The sequence below is a fragment of the Crassostrea angulata genome, chromosome 3 (assembly GCF_025612915.1).
Source record: "Crassostrea angulata isolate pt1a10 chromosome 3, ASM2561291v2, whole genome shotgun sequence".
Classification (NCBI taxonomy): Eukaryota; Metazoa; Mollusca; class Bivalvia; order Ostreida; family Ostreidae; genus Magallana; species Magallana angulata.
Genome location: NC_069113.1, coordinates 7,857,987 through 7,876,561, shown reverse-complemented (window position 1 = coordinate 7,876,561; position 18,575 = coordinate 7,857,987). Strand labels below are relative to the sequence as shown.

Sequence of the window (18,575 nt, the reverse complement as noted above, 5' to 3'; positions counted from 1 at the left end):
ATGAGACTATAGTAATACCTGGATAGTTTACCCCTAAAATTTAGAAGAAAAAAAATCTTGTATAATTTAAAACTTCAAATCACCATTAATAAGTTGAACTGAGAAGATATTCCAATACAATGTAAATGAAAGACCTTCCTCCATGTAAGAAAACAAACATAACTGATTTTTTCATTGTATATAGTACATGTAAATCGTTAATTATTAAGTCTGTTATAGAAGACTGTGCCATGTATCAAAACTTACCGTCCCTAATGTCGTGCAATCCAACCGGTAACGTTTGGCGTGATTTTAAAATCGTACGGAACCACTTCAGCATCCAAGTCCTTTTGTATGTAACATTAAGTGACTCATACGTTTATTTAAGTAGAAAGACTTGGTAATAAAGAAGTTGACAATTTCATCTATAGGCCTCTTTGTAATTTTAATAAGCTTTATGAAGTTAACTTTTTCTTTTAGTCCTTAATTATCATAAAAAAGCCAAATAGCCTGAAATGTGCCATTACCTTTTTTAAGTTTAGATAATCATTAAAACCAACATTATATCAATAACACCACCTATGTGGATTTATAAACCATTTCGTTTAGTTTAATGACACTACTTAATCAATTAACAAGTTAGTGAGGGTACAAAAGGAGAGTTATCATCATGGTTTATTTTTATTTTGTGAAATAAAGTGAAACAACAATAAAAATCCCATATGTATCATGAAAATGATACAATGAACTGATTGATTTCATGTTACATAACCACCGTGTTAATCTATCGAAAGACACTACTCTTTCGGTGAAAGATAAGAATAGACAGCTTTTCTCGAACGTATCTTTATTGAAACGATCCTTGCAAATTTGTGCACGGACAAAAATCAGGTGAGACGAGTTTGACAGTTACGAAAGCAATTTAGTGCCTGGAGGCAAATTTATTTTTAAATTCCAACTTTAAAGTTGAAAATTCCACGATTAATATTGGGAATTCAAAGTTTAATGTTAGGAATTTCAATTTTAATGTTGGTAAAATGAAAATTTAACTGTAAAATTTGAAAAATCAGCTTTATAGTTAGATATTGGAAGATTAATTTTGAAAATTTCAACTTTAATATTGGTAAAACAATTTTAAACTTTAAGATGGAATTATTAAGGAAAAACCACAACGTGGCACTAATTAATATGCTTCCCTAGACAATTATCTTTACCAATATTTTGCAGAGAGGTCAAATGTACATAATAATACACTCTGTTTTAACTATTTTTTTCCACTGAAGACATTAATCGACGTAGATATGTATGTATTGCAAAATATTTTATATGAATAGATGATAGTTTAAGACTTTGAAGTTCTGAGAGGGTTTAAATAGGTTTTGCCTGTTACCCAATCCATTTGAGTTATCAGTTAAGCATAACTTTTTAAATTAAGTAATGGTTGGTATAAGTATTTCAGTATGAATGGACATTCTATTCATCGGTACAGTATATGCAACGCGGATCCAACATTTTCCGCACACCCCGGCGGTCCAAATCACAATGCGCTGAAGACAGGTGTCTCAGGTAAAACAGCGTACCCTCGCGGTAGGGTCGTCTAGCAAGTCAGCAACGCCGCTGTCCACGATCAACTTGTCTGAAAAAAAATGACAGCTACACATAACTATGATATATCATAATATTAATGGAACTACCTAAATAACAGATGATAAATATTTTTTTTAATAAAATTGTTGAATTCATAGCTTGTGTTTAAAATCATTCAGCAATACTATTTCAAATGTTCATTGTCGAACTATTAAATTTGACATAGCCTATGCAAAAATTGATAATTTTTTTTCTTTTAATTTTTTCTTCAATCTTTTTAAATTGTGGAAAGGAATTGAAACAAGCATTCAGCCTATTTGCAAATATATTAGAAAACAGAAAGTACAGATTTACATCTATTATATTGATTATATTTGTACTTTGAATGAATTTTAAGTTCCATATGTAGGTTTTCTGTACAAGTGAAATGATACGCAGACTAGAAAACAGCACTCTAACCGCTTATCATGCTAGAATACTCGCGAAGAGGTTATGGCATATTGAAGTTAATAGGACATTTTCAGGTTGACATCAGAGTTTGGCTGATAATATTATATTAGTAGTAATTTTGGATCACAAACAACATAGGGAATTCTACATGTTATTAAATTGATGTAAAACTTATTTTACTAGTCAAACATGATTTAAATTATTCCTCTACAACTCGTTCTTTCAGCATACCAGTACAAAATAAGCAATATTAACGGGTATCTTGAATTAAACTATCTTCCTAAAGAACTGACTGAATTCTGTGTTTAGTAGTGAGTGGACCTGTCATACCTTATACCCTACAATGTTTCAGACGCCGCTAACAGTAGTAACTTTAAGGTAAGATATCATCAATATCATAAATACTAAAGTCTTTATGCAGCACTTTTTCTTAAATCATTCAATATTAATAAATACCCCCATGATACAAACGGTGTTCATTCAAAAGTATTTCAAAATTTTAAATTTTCCCTTTGAACGCTTGTCAGATTTTAAAACATGGCTAGTTTAGAGTTTGCATTGCAAGCGAGATGAAAGTACCCGGATAATAACGTTAAACAATTGGGCGGGATATTCCGAGTGACTTCTGAATGGGAACAGAGATGTCAGCATTTCCATAATAAGTCTGTTTCGTGTCTTTGAACTTTTACGAGTGAAAAATTATAATGTGTCAATGAAGATATTTTGGATATTCCTTTCATAAATTTCATTGCATCTATTTCACATGTATGTGTATTTTATTTAAGAATTGTTCAAATGTACTGCATAAATATCTTTCGAATTATCTTAAGATCACATAACCTATTTCGTAATATCTCCTTTCCATTTGTTGAATCAGAAAAGTTCTTATTGTACATGTACAAATCTTAAATTACACTGATATTTCTTGGCAATTGTTGTTCATACTTCAGCTATGATATTTACTTTTGATTTTTGTTGTAGCTGTTTGATTCAAAGCCGTGTAGCAAACAACTGTCCCCTGCGCGTGGATTCGACTCAAGTGGAAGCAAATTTTACCTTAGATAGGGTATTTTACCTTAAGCCTGTCTCACACAGAACACACGGCTTATACGGTTGGCCACCCGTGTAAACCGTACATACAACCGAACCAACCGTGGCCTTATCCGACTTACACTCGGGCCATTCGAGTGTATCCGTGAAAGCCGTGTATGATTTTTTAAACTGTTAAAAAACTGGCACGGGTGCCATGTCCGTGTTTGATCATATTAGCGATCGTACAAGACCGTGTGAGACCCTACGAGACCGTATATACAACCGCACATGAAGTCCATTCCACGAGTGAGCTCAACCGTGTCAATATCGTATATAAATCGTATGGAATCGTGTGAAACCGTTCCCAAGCCCTACATCCAACACCCGGATTAACACTCGAATGTCACACGATCACCGTACGATTCACACGAGTGTACACACGGTTTTATACGACCGATACGGTTTCATACGATCGTCACACGACCAATACGGTTCAAGTACGAATTATACATGGTCAAGTACGACCAGACACGGTCTCTACGTCTGTACAAAGCTCGTGTATGATCATACAGCACTCGAACACAACAGAAAACACAACTACCTGCTGACACCTTAAAAAAAACTTGCCTCCTTCTTCTTCTCCTTCTGTTGGCTTGTTCTTGTCTCCCCTCGCGCCTTCTGGCCAAAATAATCTCAATGTCTATCAGTCTTATCATGATTTCTAATTCCCTTATTCTGTCATCTGCCATTTTTAGAACTTCTCTGTTAAAAATTCGAAAATTTATGAAGCCAAGCCATCAAAACGAGTCAATTTATACCAAAACATAGACAAATGTGTGATAATTGGAGCATAACTAGAACAAAAGTCGGTGGGACCGTATGTAAACCCCGTAAATGTCCAGTTAATCGAGTAAAAGTCATGTTTAATTATACTAGGCCGTAACAGGCCGTACTAGACCGTACTTTGAACCGTACAACAATCGTATGAAAATCGTTTGCAAATCGTGTTCAAACCGTGACAAACCTTGCTTGACCGAGTATATCCGTGCTTTGTTCGTACATACTCGTGCTACATTCAAGTCTAAATCGTACCAACTCATCCCCAGGTACGGTTGGAGCTCAATACTCGTACCAGTCAACCCTTGTATAACCGAGTATACCGTACTGGAACCGTGTGCCCAACCGTGTTCTGTGTGAGACAGTCTTTAGATAGGGTATTAAGATTCACTTCAAACTTGAGGTTCTTTCCATTAAATTGCATTGCCGGACTTGCCGGTGTTACGAAGAATATAGACCCGAATTGAAAATTTACCCGGGGTCATTTTTCAACGTTGAAAAATGAGACCAAAATTCGTGAAATTTATAATTCATTTTTCAACAGCTTGAAAACGATTTTTCTAAACTTTGAATACTTCGACACTTTGAAAATTGACCCTGTTGAAAATTGACTCAAAGTTCAGAGTTTTAAACTGTTTTTTTTAATGAACTGGATTTTGCTCTACGTGGTTAAAATGTACATGTATATACTTGATAGTTTTAGTTTTAAAGTTTTAATTCTAGCTGTCATACTTTCCGATACATATACTTTAGTTTATATTTGTTTTAAGTTGATTTGATCGACAACAATCGTTTAATATTAATAAGACTGAAAACTTGGTATCCATGTACAAAACTATGTAACTAAAGCTACGAAGGTGACTTTTTGCATACTGTATCATGATCTTTTAATATTTGGATAAGATTATCATCATTATCTATCCTAACGCATTTGTATAGTTTCTGTCTTTTTAATTGCAAAGGTTATTTTTTTTCATTTGTCAGACTTACACTATTGAGTTGACCCCATACTGACCCTGTGACGTTTTGTTTTAAATTTGTGTATAACATGTAAGTAAGTGTAGAGACTTATTATCATGTTAATGTGAGTTATAATAGGAAGGAAGGGTCTTTTTTTCTTATGGATTATGATGAATCAAATATTATGTATGCCATGACCCAATGGGATTTTTCTGACTCCAAGAAACAGGAAAATACCAAATATCTTGAAAACTGTTGAGATTCCAACCACTAAACCATATATCATAATTCTTGTTTCTAATGTCACTATGGTGTTAAGTTTATGACTCCCCAGGTGTTGTCTTTAAACCCCCCCCCCCCCCCCCTCTGAAAAAGGAAATGATGATACATTTTGTGGCTTTTGAGATTTTGAGATCCCCATCCCTAAACCATATTTATTCTTGCACTTGTCATTGCGCATCAAATGGTATATAAGTTATGCCCCTCTTTGAGACACTCTGACTTTCTAGAACTAGAAATGATAAAGTATTTTATCTTATTAATGTGTAGTGTTTGGCCCATGGGGGTAATTCCTAGCCTAATGATGCTTTGTTTAGGAGACTTAACTATTGCCCCGAATACATACAATATTTTGTTTTATCTCAAAAATTAAAACGCAATTTCCAAAATCTTAATGTGCATCTAGAGAAAAATACCAATCAAAAAATCATTTATAATTTGCTTCTATACACAGGTTAGAAGACTCTGAATCTGTAGAATCAGGCTTGATTGGGGGAGGGGGGGGGGGTTGGATAAGGGGTGGATGTGGAGGATAAACATTTAATTTTAATCATTTATTGTTATTGATTTTAACTTGAAAATTAGTTATTGATCCCCAGGTAGAAAATTAGACTTCTGATCATGTCTCAATAGATCATTTGTCAATTATGCAAGGTGTAGTGTGATTTTTTAAAAGAAAAACATTTTTTACCAGTTTATAAAACTTTGTAGACCCCAAATATATTTTGATTTTAATAAATTTAACAATTAAGAAAAGTGTAAATTTAAGTCTCTGTTTTTTATTTCAAGGAAAAAAACCCATCATTTTATTTACACTGTAAGAAGGGATTCAATTGCGGATCCAGAAAATTTTCCGGGGGGGGGGGGGGGAGTTATTTGAGTTTGCCAGTGGGGGCATATTTGGCAATTCCATAATGTAATTTAAAGAAATTTGATTTTTGGAGGGGGGATCTGGACCCCCCCCCCCCCCGACCCTATCTCTAGATCCAAACATTGCTCATCTATAGGACAGCCCCTATCATACCCAAAGATAGGATGTGTCTATTCATTAAATCTAAGAGGAGTTCTGGGAATTAGGTTTTTTAATATAGCATTGAATGATTTATTTTTGACGTCGTCGTGTCAATAACTGCTGTCAGGTGAGCAGACAAATTGAATAACGCGTGTTAGCGCGTTATGATAATTTGTGTGCTGACCTGACGGCAGTTATTGACACCACGACGTCAAAAATAAATCATTTAATGCTTATATTTACATTCCCTTACTGATGAAATCAATTATTTACTTAAATAAATCGATATAAATTGCATATAACGGAGGGAGTAAATTAGTAACAGCAAGAACAGCTGTTTTATAAACCTGTTTAAACTGATTATCTAATAGACTGTTGACAACGAGCATGAACATATAATCCATGAAAAATAACTCTTAAAATTTTGTTTTTAATAATGAAGTCATTTTTTTTGTTGAATAACTGTAAAACATGGTGATTTGACAGCATTTATAAATTATATTTTCTCACCGATAACATAGAATTCACTGTTTGAGAACTACTTATGTAAATTACTTGTTAATTCATACGCAGTGAATAGGTGTTGCATTTAGAGGCATTTAAACATCACATATTTTAATGGAAAAACAAAGTAGAATGTAAATATGGAGTAATAAACGTCAATTTTCTGCTACTATTTGACTCCCTGGGTGATATTTAAATTGTTAAAACCATATTGCACATCTATAGGACAGCCCCTATCATATCCCAAGATATGATGTGTATATCAATTTAATCACAAGAGAAGTTCTGGTATCTAGATTTTTTTTAGGAGTGATAAACGTCAATTATCTGCTACTGTTTGACTCCTTGGATGAAAATTAATTTTTTAAACCTTATTGCACATCTATAGGACACCCCAATTCATATTCCAAGAGATGACGTAGCTACTCCAGAAGTTGTAAGAGGAGTTCTGGGAATCATTCGTTTTTTGCCAAGAAAGTCATTATTTGTTGCCCACCGATCCCCGTGGTAAAAAAAAGTTTGAGACTTGATTACACTTAAAAATGACACCCCCAATCATATCCTAAAAGATCATTTTACTACTGCAAAAAATGTTGACGTTTTTTGTAACCAGATTTTTTGTAAAAAAAAAAAAAAAAAAAAAAAAGAAAAAAAAAGAAAAAAAAAAAGACGATTAGTCATTTTCCACCCACCAAATGAACCCCAGGACAAAATTGAAATTTCTGAAACCTTATTGCGCATCTATAGGACATTCCAAAACATATTTTAAGAAATGACTTGTCTATTGTTGAAACTGTTGGGGAGTTCGAGGAAGAAGGTTTTTTGTGAAAAAAAACGTCATTTTTACCAATTATTTGACCCCCAGGTCTACCAGAGAATTTTTGCAACCCTTTCACTAATCAACATGACACCCCAAATCAAACTCCAAGAGTTCAGTTTGCTGATTTATAAGATGTAAGAGCAGTTTGAGAAAGTAAACGTGACAGACGGACAGACAGTCGGGGGGACGGAACAGGGTAACAAGAATATTCCCGAACTTTCTTTAGAAAGTGCGGATAGAAAAAGATGATTGCTATGTATTTTCTCTTATGCGAACTTCTATGAAGATAATACTGTTAGCGTATCGTCATATTGAAGTTTAATTTAACTTTATTTACTGGGTGGATGTAAATACAAAATAAAGATTATCACAGTTTTCATATACTGAGTGGGTGCAAGCAAAAAATCACAAGATATTGTTAATTTTGTATAAAAATTTGCAGCGAATAATATCACAATTCCCATATAATGACCAGGCGTGAGGATAAAACAAGATGTAAACAATAAAACGTATTGTAAACTTTTATCTAATATTTATTTTGTACACCTTGCTATCCAGCATATAATAAACCCGGTTTTACCGAATTGAATAGTTAATCGTGTAACCATGTATTCCAATATTCATTTTGAAAACATAATTTTAGAAATATAGGTATTACACAAAGCAGCAACTATTTGCAAAAAGTTCACGAATTAATGCATTAAATAGTTAATTCATATTTGAAGGAATAGTATTTTGATTCTACATATTCTTAATATAAACATCGAAATGTTTCATTTTTTCGTCTGACTGTTGAAACATGTAAGCATTAAATGATAAGAATAAACATGAAAGCAACTGGTTAAATCAATCCGTGTTATATATGTTATTTAAATAATTTGTGCTTATTCGCTGTTGAATTTTGAACTGGTTTCATTATCAAAACTCCACGATGCGGGTCAATTTTCAACGGACTATGGTCTTCATTCAACACCTTTGGTTTTAATATACAACGTTGAAAAACGAATTCCCGGTTCATTTTTAACCAAGGTCTAAATTCTTCATTACACTGGCGTTGCCCTTGTCGCTGAATTCTGGAACGCACGTTTTACGAAACTGAAATGTCATATCTTCGAGTTGTCGTTTGAATTAAATTGAATTATATCATATCTGCAAATATCTCTGATTTTCTAATGAAATCATAATATAAGTATCAATTTTAAGCTGTTATCATCCTTCTTAAAGTATTGTGACGTTGCCAACCGTTCCAATAACCTCACCGAATTCCGATGACGTCATCGGCGGTGCAACGTTGATGGAAAGCGCCCATAGTTTTATAAATTATTCTAACAACCAACACATTTTGCAGATTTTAAAAATAACCAGTATATGGTTTCAAAGTATGGATATTTTTGTACAAGGTCGTCCCATATAGTTGCCAACTTTTCACTGTTTTCTTGAACAATGCTTAAGCCAATATTAAAGAATTTTGATGTTTTTTTCCAAGTATTTAGGCCAGTGGTATGAAATTGAGTGGATGTATGACGGTTATGTAGATCCAGCTTTTTTATACGAAGACTACACACACGTATACAGGAGACAACAGGACGGTAATATAACCGACACAACACGTGGAAGGTAAACATAACGGTAATATAACCGACACAACACGTGGAAGGTAAACATAACGGTAATATAACCGACACAACACACGGAAGGTAAACATAACGGTAATATTACCGACACAACACACGGAAGGTAAACATAGCGCAGTTTCAGAAATTTTCGTGGATCTAATGAAAGCAATTGTTTCCCGTATACTTTCAGCCAGTCTGAAATTCGTGGCCAATAACATCTAAATACATTATTTATTACTAAATTAAACTTTAATGGAAATTAAGTTTCACGTCGGGGCAGGATGTACATGTAGTTAAAAAAAACTAATGGAGCATAAGAGACACATGAATAAAATTTTGAAAAAAAAAAACAACGACAACTATTTGTCGCATTAATTTGAGATTAAAAAATATTTTCTTTGACTAGTAGGAATCGCCAAATTATAATGGTTTTTGATATATGTAAATCAAACATGAAGTGAAATTGATTTAAATGATAAAAGATTAATGTATGCTTACGATGGAGAATATACATGTATCTTGTATTTTTGTTTCAAAAGCGAAATTCATTGAGGATTTTAGTCCTAAATGCATTGAATAGATATCAACTGCAAAAGTTTTTCAATCGAATCTAGGTGTATGAAAGCCAATTGATTTTTTTTAATTAATTTGATCCTTCATGTTGTTCACATATTGCGTTCTTTTGGAGAATTTTTCAGTTTACCGAGCAAGATTTGTATTGTTTGTTTGAATATATTTTTAAAAAAATATTTTTTAAAATCTTCACACGTGTTAGAAAACAAATAATGTTTGACTATGCTCTACAACCAATTCTATAGAAAAAATTAAGAGTAGATAAATTCTTATTGTCTCATAGATTTCTCTTAAATCACAACAAAGTCTGGACAAATTCAAGACAGGGCAAACCTGTTTGCAAATACAGAAGGGCGAAAATAACCCTGTATACAGTAATCAAAATCATTGCAGATAACTTTTTCAAATATAAAAAATACACCAACAAATAAAAACACAAAAGGAAGATTATTGCTACTTAATTGAGAATACAGAGATGGCTAGAAGACTGATTAACAATAGGGAAAATAGTCTTACCTAATAAACCTAAGAATAGTAACTTCAATTTTTCAGTATATCAAAAAATATAATTCACAATTACTTATTTGTATGAAGAAATAAGCATATAATTTGTTGAACATGAGCAATTATTTTTGGCATGAACCTTATTTTTTAATTAATTTTTGAAAACAGCAAATTGAACTTGCCTGCCGGATGATTTTGTGCGCGTTAAACTGATAAAATATTTTCCAAGTAAAATACAGAAATGTAGTGGAGTATTGTTAATATCATAACACCCCAAAAATAACATCTTCATAGTCAAGTTGTTATTGAAGAGATCGGGTAGAATTTGTGCGCAGCACTGAAAAGTGATGTAAATAATTTTTTGGTAATCTGAATTATAAATTAAAAATTTTAGACCTTTTTTGATACAGAGGGTTGAATCCTTACAACTTACAACTGTTCAACAAAATCCAGCTAATATTTGATCAAGTTAGCTTTCGTAAAGGTACAATCTTGCCCTGAATATTCAAAGTGTAGTTTTGGTCCCATTCACTTGAGAGGATATGTGGGGTTTTTTTTTTAGCAAAAAGGGTGGTTTTCATAAAAATTATTCATAAAACTCGTCTCAAGTTAAAAAAGTACAATTTTTGTTAAGAATATCATCCAAAAATATTGTTCCATATTTATACCGCTCTGAGAAAAGAAATTGTTTTGTTAATGCATATAATTCTTAAACCAAAGGCATTCTGTTAAAAGGATTTAGACTGTTTTCATTTATACAGTTTCTTAATATTTTCCATGAAGTAATTTGATATGAATGTTTTTGCCGTTTTGAATTATAAATAAACAAACGCTATTTGTTTAACCAATATAAATGAAAAAAAAAATTTGTTTTGATACATGGGTGTATGCAACAAGTTCTACCTTATTTCATCAAAAACAATTCATGACTTGGTTAAATTTTTGAAATACTTTAGTTTGTGTTTGGACCGTTTTAGACGTTCATTAATTTTATATTTGTCAAAAGTAGGAAATTTATTCGCATTATCGTTTCCCTTTTTGTCTTCTTAGCCCTTTGATTAACGTTTATACACCCTCTGAACACACATGACTGCGCCACTATATGACATTGCTTAGAAAAGTTCATGGTGATACCAGAGAGAGAGAGAGAAAAAAGAGAGAGATGAGAGATATATTTACGAAAGAAAAACAAATAATCAAAGTACTGAAGTACTGACGGGAGTTGATTTTATCGATTATCATTTATTCAAAATCAACGATATGTGATTTTGTATGACAAGAAGTATCAGTAATCGAAATATTTCTGAGAAATTGTATGAATCCAGGCAAAATTGAACTCTTGTCTTGTTCAACCAAACACTCGGCTGTCTCCGTTTATCTCCGACAAGCAAGAGAGACTCTGCTTTGTCGGATATTAACGGAGACAGCCAAGCGTCTGGTTGAACGAGACTACATTGAACTCTAGCGTAGGAATACATACGACCTTAAAAAATATCTAAACTGTTTGTACAATTTAAAATCTTACTATTTTCATGGTATTAATAAATAAGTTTTCTTGAAAAACAATGCTTCAGAATACATAGCATCGAATTTATCTATTATTTTCAAGAACTAAGTGTTGTCAGCGGTATTGATTTCTGCTTAGGTCCAAACACTGTTTCACTTTCGCTTTGCCCTAGTAAGTGCATAGGAGATTTGATTAAAATCAACTCCCAAAAATTAAACTGTTTTGTCAGAGATCCAGTTCATAACCACGGATGTCTCCAGTTTTCTTCTACCATCTACCTTACAGACACACCGGGAAAGATGTTGTTTAACTATTCAAATCAAGGTATGATCTCTAAGATGTTACCTTGTTTTCTACTCAGCATAGACTATAGTCAATATATATTGGTTTTAACTGAATAAGAAATAGAAGTTAAGAAAGACAATTATGAAAACAGAAAAATTCTATGTTGAGCCAAAAAAATCACGGCGATCTATTTTCAAATCCTTTCTTGACTTTTTGTTTGTTTCTTCATATAATAAAACAAATGTTGACTGTGTTTTCGGGCACCATTGATTATATAAGCCCCCTTGGAACAAATACATTGCTCCTCGCTTCGCGTCGGGCATTATTTAGTCCCTTCGCGGCAAAAATAATCAAAGTTGCCTTCAAACTCAGTCAATATTTTTAAATGTTTTCAAAAAATCGAAATTATGAAAGTCTATCTATTTTAACATTTGAACTTACACTAACTGAAAAAAATCTCAAAACATGAATATGGTAAAGTATAACAAATAACCAGCAAAACAGCAATTTTCTTCATCAGGTCAATTAAGTTAAAGGGGCATGGTCGCGATTTTGGTCAAATTCTATTTTTCTGTTTTCATTAATTACAATGCTTTAGGAAAGCATTTTTAATGATCAAATGAAATTTTAGAGTCAGTCATAAAGTTATAAGTAAGATACAGGGCTCACAATTCTTTGTCGTGTAAACAAGGCTTATGCCCTGTTTTTGTTAACATAGGTTCAATATACCAGTTAAATTCTTTTCCAAGCTTATTTGTCTCTCTTCTTATTCATTCTAAGCATAAAAACAGTTCCTAACGTTTAACACATTCATTTTAGGTCTAAAACTGGACTTTTCACCTCAACATTCAGAATGTAAACGAAAGCTTTGTTTACATAGTAAAGAATTATAAGCTCTTTAACTTGCTTATAACTTAACGAATGACAATCAAATTTTGGTTGCCTATTAAAAATGACTTACTGAAGCATTATTAACATTAAAATCGGAAAAATAATTTTTGACCAAAATCCTGACCATGCTCCTGTAATAACCGTTTCATTTGAAAAAAGATAACTATTCATAACTATCTAGATATTCTGCAAGCGAAGCAAAATTAATTCCAAAATACTGGATTAAATAAGGTAGCATGAGCCACCTGTCGACATTAAAGTGGATAAAGTAATAATCAAAATACTTTCAGCTTTTTAAATTTTTACAAGATTTAACCAAAAAAATAATATTTTTTGGTAAGGTACAAATTTTAATAGCCCCGGCGGGATTTGAACTTACGACTCATATACTCGTAGTTTTTGCTTTAAACCATTGCGCTACGCTGTAAGTTAACAATTTGATGAAAGAAAAGGTTTATAAAATTATGCTTTCATTGTTCATTTCGATCGAAGTACGTCCTAATATTGAAGTGTCCCATACCAGCTTTATGTTTTGACATCGCCGAGTCAAAATCACGTGACCGAAAAACGAAAGTAATGTACATTTTTAAGATCTCTTTTTGGACGTTCATTTCAAGCATTCAGATTTATTCTTTATTGATATTGTACACAATAATAAAAAAAAAAGTTACGTAAATGATCAACTATTTAAAAAATATTCGTAAATAATAATGTAACGAAGGCATATGAAAATAGCGAAGAACTTTGCGGATAATGCATTGGCTAATAAGTATTAAATTTCAGGGCCTCTTGTCAATTTTGGAATAACGCAGCTAAAATATGATAAAATCATTTATTTATGATCATCTTGACCCATATTTCCAGTATTTTTTACATCTTTTAGGCGACATAGTGAATTACTGGGTAGTAGAGACAGACTATACCAACTACTCAGTGGTGTATGATTGCAAACAACTGAACCCTGACGGCACGTGTAAGACGAATTTGGCCTGGGTGTACAGTCGCCTTCCACATCTGTCAAACGATTTGAGGGCGAAAGTTAGTCACGTGATAGAGTCTCTATGTTTGAATGAAGCCTTGTTTTATACCACCAAACACAGAAATGGTAAAAGTATTTTTAACCTATTTTTTACGAGTGGTTGCATTGTCTTTACAATAAAATACCACTCTAGCAAATAATGCGTATAATTAGAATTAAAAGTTAAGAATTGTCTTAACATTCAACATTTATAAGTTTGAGGAGATTGACGTTTCTGATTGGTCGAAAGATTTCTTCGACACCTGCATCAATAAAATTTGCCGAATTTACTTTTCTCTATTTTTCTGATTTAACTATTTTTACAACGGGAATTTCCATAATAAATACTGTCAACAAAATGTAAAGTTGTGTCTGTTTAATTATAAGCAAACTATATTCAGCTTTATGAATATAAAAAAATCAAACAGTTTAATCTTGAAAAATAAATAACACATTGATTAATGTACAAAATAGAAAATTAATTGTCATCTCACGATTTCGTCTGCTTGAGGGGACGATCAACATTAAGGGCGAAACTGGCTGCTTCAGGAATAATCATGATAAGTTTATTTCTAAAAAAAAGTTTTAAAAAGGAATGAGTTCTTTATTTGTGATTGACGAATCTGAATTAATGCCGTGGCCTTCACAGATGTGATCACGTACCAACAAAATTCATATCCTAGTAAACTGTGGGTTTTTTTAACATCGTTGTTTATTACTTGAATTTACGTTTGAGAACGGCAAATCGATTAGAACTAGGGAAAAACCCGTTTTATGCTCACAATATTGCGATTCTAAAACGATGAGCGCGTGTGGTTAATATTATTAAGGCATTAAAAAGTTCACACAGAAACAAACGTTTTCCCCCTTTTTATAGGTACAAATAAGGAAACGTATTTGCAAATATAAATAATAGAAATAAAGAAATATAAAATGAAGATGAATCAACATTCAAAAAATCAAGGGATCAAGGTGAATTAAAAGAAACCTACAGATAACAATCATAGCTAAAAATGCAACTGATTTTTAACTGTTTATTTTTTCTAAATTTATTCTTTGAAAACGAATTATGTACTGTGTACAACCATATTAACAACACCCAACAAAGTATATACACAAGAAGAATGACATTTATGCAATAGTACGGCAATGTAAATAATAACTGTATTATATTCGAAAAAAAAAACCTATAAACGTAACATGATTAAAGACAAATCAACCCCCCCCCCCCCCCCCAACAACCAAAAATAAATGATAAATATTGTATTATTTGACGTAAACAACAATGGTTTTTTTTTTAAATCCAAATCAGCAATAATGAATCAAGTACGTTTCAAACAACTAAACAAGCAATGAAAAATGCAAAAATACATACATTTTAGTTTTACATAATAATGTATTATATACATGTACATAACAACTAATAACTTTAAAACTTTGTCAGGTTTGTGTAATTCAAACAATAAGAAACTGAGAAAACAAACCTAGAATTGACATGTTTTTTGCAGGTTGTTCTGCCGCGCCAGTTGTTGGTTGATTTGAAAGTTGTTGTACAGGAATTATGTTTTAAAATAAATGATATTTCATTAGTCGTTGATATTTGTTCTTCAACTTCTTGTTTCATTTTTTTTTTGTCTGACAATTAGTTACGGTGTAACGTGATCCTTTTTTACATATATACATGTAATAATAATAATAATTCTCCTTCCGTGGTGAGACTTCCCCAGGAGGACTGGCTATATAGTGAAACTTGTACGGGGATTTTTATATAACTATTCTGAAAGAGCCCTGTTTATCATTAATTCCTTTTTATTGATATTTCCAGTATTTGAATGTAGAATGTTTCATCAAAGTACCAAATTATAACATTCGAATTACTTTTTAACCAGATCAAATGTAAGTATTTTAGAATGGAACATCTTGTCCATAAATATTGGAAATTTCTGATAAACAAGATCATTGTAACAAATATGTTCGTATATAAACATCATTGTTCTAAGTATTCAAAAACACTTGTTTGTTTACAGACGTCCAAATTATCTACCTTACAGACCTGGATAGGGGAAAAGCTCATTATATATGAAGCCTCTCTTCCACCCTAAATTAAAATGATCATTTAATAGTGACCCTTTGATGATAAGGTTCACTATGAGCGAAGACTCGTCATATGGCATATAATTTTGTTTACCAATTAGTTGATGATGAAATCACAACTGTTGATAAATATAGATTAACATGTCAGAATATCAGAATATTTGAATACTGAAAAGTCAAAGTCATAGATATATAAGTATTACTTAATAGTGTAATATTAACATCGGTTTTTTTTTCATTTGTGAACGCAATAACGGTAAATTGACAAAACCGAACGACGTGGGAAATATCTAGGAAGTGTTAATTAAAAAAAATGAATCCATTATTTTATAGGTAACATTTTAATCAATAAAATTTTAGGGGGTTTACATCAATCGACACTTATTACGGGAATTAATACGAGCCGAAATACACTAGAAGCCATCTTTTATTTGCCTGCAAGATATTCCTATTAGATATATTGCTTACTCCTTGAAACCTATCCCTTTTTGTGGATCCCTAAGTACTGGCAAGCATATAAAGGTTGTGACATTCCGTCTTTGATTTAAATATTTTTTGCACCAAAACTTTAACGAACAGTGTCTCCCCCTCACTTTCTAAATTACTATCGTCTGTGATTGTCACATGATCAAACTCATAATTTTGTAAAGCAAAAGAAAACAGCCTCGATGCCCATACGAAATAAAACATTGCAAAAGGATTTCCACAATTCTTTCAAACGTTAAAGAATTGTTGTAAAACCTGGTTCAATCACCCTAACAATTAATTAAAACAACGGCATATTGTTGCCAACATCGAAATTGTTTAATTCAGAGTAAACATTTATTAAGGTTACATTTATTTTTTGCCGTCAGTTTGGCAGCGAATAAGAGTTCATATACGGAAACTGAGTCTTTTGTTAGAGTAATATAAATCACTTTTGCTTGCTGAAGCTGTTTGATTCAAAACCTCGTGGCATAGAACTGTGTTCTGTAAGATAATTCAAGTGGAAATAAATTTTACCCTAGAGAAGGTATCACTTGAATTTATATAACAAAGTTTCCTAGATTCACTTAAAAATTTTATGAAGAAACCTACAAAACACACGTGTACATCAGATTGAATAGTTGAATATTGTAAAATTTGTGATTTAGGTAGGCTGCGTTGTCAAAAAATATAAATAAGCTCAACTGGAAGACGACAACACGTGTAATACAGCAATGGATTGGGTCTACAGTCGACGTCTAAACCTGTCTGACAATTTGAAGACGGAAATTAGTCACGTGATGGAGAATATGTGTTCGAATGATACAGTTTTATACCACGTATCAAACACATGGTGATACATGCTACTGGTTTTGACTACTAATTTGGGGAGGGATATTCAAATTTATGGCATAACCACATACAATAATTCAATTATCATAGACAAAACAATGCCGTATATCAATTTAAATTCGCGTGCGAGAAATTTTACCGAGGTTCACGAAGGCCTCGCAGTCGCATTTAGTTGTCGCTACGAACAAGTCCTTGCCGTATGGGTGTAATACCTACATGGGTGAGTATAAGGCTTAAATCGCTACAAACCATGGTATCTCCGCGGTAAATTGTGAAATAATGTCGTTGCAAATAAATGTTGTGTTACGGTAACCAACAATCCATGTATCATATCCAAACAAACCCATAAATGTATATATGTGAAAAAACATCACACTCATTGTATCATACAAATTAGCGAAAAAAAGTCATTCTGTTTTATTTTTAACTACTAGACTTTGACCCGTACATGCACGGGTTGATATTGCATATGATATCGGACATTTACGACACATCGTAATGTTAACATTTAAACAACTAAGCTTTAAGCCTACAGTAATGCTATTAATTTAACTACACTCTGCTTAGTTAAAAAAAAATCTATGTCTCGGAACAGACCTTCATCACAGTTAAAACTTGCATATTAATATAAATGATATAGTAAAACTGTAAAAATCTTTTACATAAAACAAAACACACATAATTGTCTTTCCATATAACTATACATGTAATAGGAAAACTTTGAATTACGTTAAAGTAAATTGTCATGTACCGACATGACGTCTTTACATTGTTAAATTGTAAATATATAACCATTTTAACAAGACATTGGACTTTCAGTAGGGCGTAGCTATTTATTCCTTGCGTCAAAACAAGTAAAAAAGATGAAGCAGTTTCAAACAAAATATGCACCGATTGTGTAGTCTTAGCTCAAAAGCCAGACACATCTTGTTAATTTCAAAGAGCCATGGCTGAGTGGCATACAATGAAACAGACAGGCCTACGTCACATTGTCGTTTGATACAACTACCCAAAGTCCAAGATTTTATTAAAATGGACCTAAGCTGTTAATAGTTAAAAGCTGTTAATCTTACTTTTCTAACCAATAATGCTTTAAATTTTTGCCTTTGATATACCAGTACAAAATATGCAGTATCAACGGGTATGTTTAATTAAACTATCTTCTTAAGGAACTAACTGAATTTTTTGTTTTGGAACCAACCACTAAACCAATTATCGTGTTTGTAGAGGTGGACCTGCCACACCTCCATTATGTTTCTGACACCGTTAGCAATAGTAACTTTCAGGTAAAAGATAATTAATTTCATAAA

At 32.3% G+C, this 18,575-nt stretch overlaps 1 protein-coding gene across 2 annotated transcripts; it reads left to right on the top strand.

Moving 5' to 3' along the window:
• Positions 1-796: 796 nt before the first annotated feature.
• LOC128175144 (purpurin-like) lies at positions 797-15,441 on the top strand. Of its 2 annotated transcripts, none has more exons than XM_052840570.1 (7): positions 797-870; positions 2,329-2,394; positions 2,998-3,082; positions 8,947-9,077; positions 11,890-11,984; positions 13,720-13,941; positions 15,363-15,441. In XM_052840570.1, the coding sequence occupies exons 2-7, from the start codon at positions 2,360-2,362 to the stop codon at positions 15,389-15,391; spliced, it is 597 nt and encodes a 198-aa protein (XP_052696530.1). In that variant the 5' UTR covers positions 797-870; positions 2,329-2,359; the 3' UTR covers positions 15,392-15,441. The 2 variants fall into 2 exon arrangements, with proteins under 2 accessions (XP_052696530.1, XP_052696529.1); XM_052840569.1 differs by having other exon boundaries at positions 812-870; positions 2,326-2,394.
• Positions 15,442-18,575: the final 3,134 nt, after the last annotated feature.

Bases quoted from the DNA above. Each gene is read 5' to 3' on its own strand.
- LOC128175144 (XM_052840570.1), top strand. From the start codon at position 2,360: ATGTTTCAGACGCCGCTAACAGTAGTAACTTTAAG. The intron at 11,985-13,719 runs GTATGATCTCTA...TACATCTTTTAG, and splicing joins GTTTAACTATTCAAATCAAG to GCGACATAGTGAATTACTGG. The intron at 13,942-15,362 runs GTAAAAGTATTT...TGTTTTTTGCAG, and splicing joins TACCACCAAACACAGAAATG to GTTGTTCTGCCGCGCCAGTT.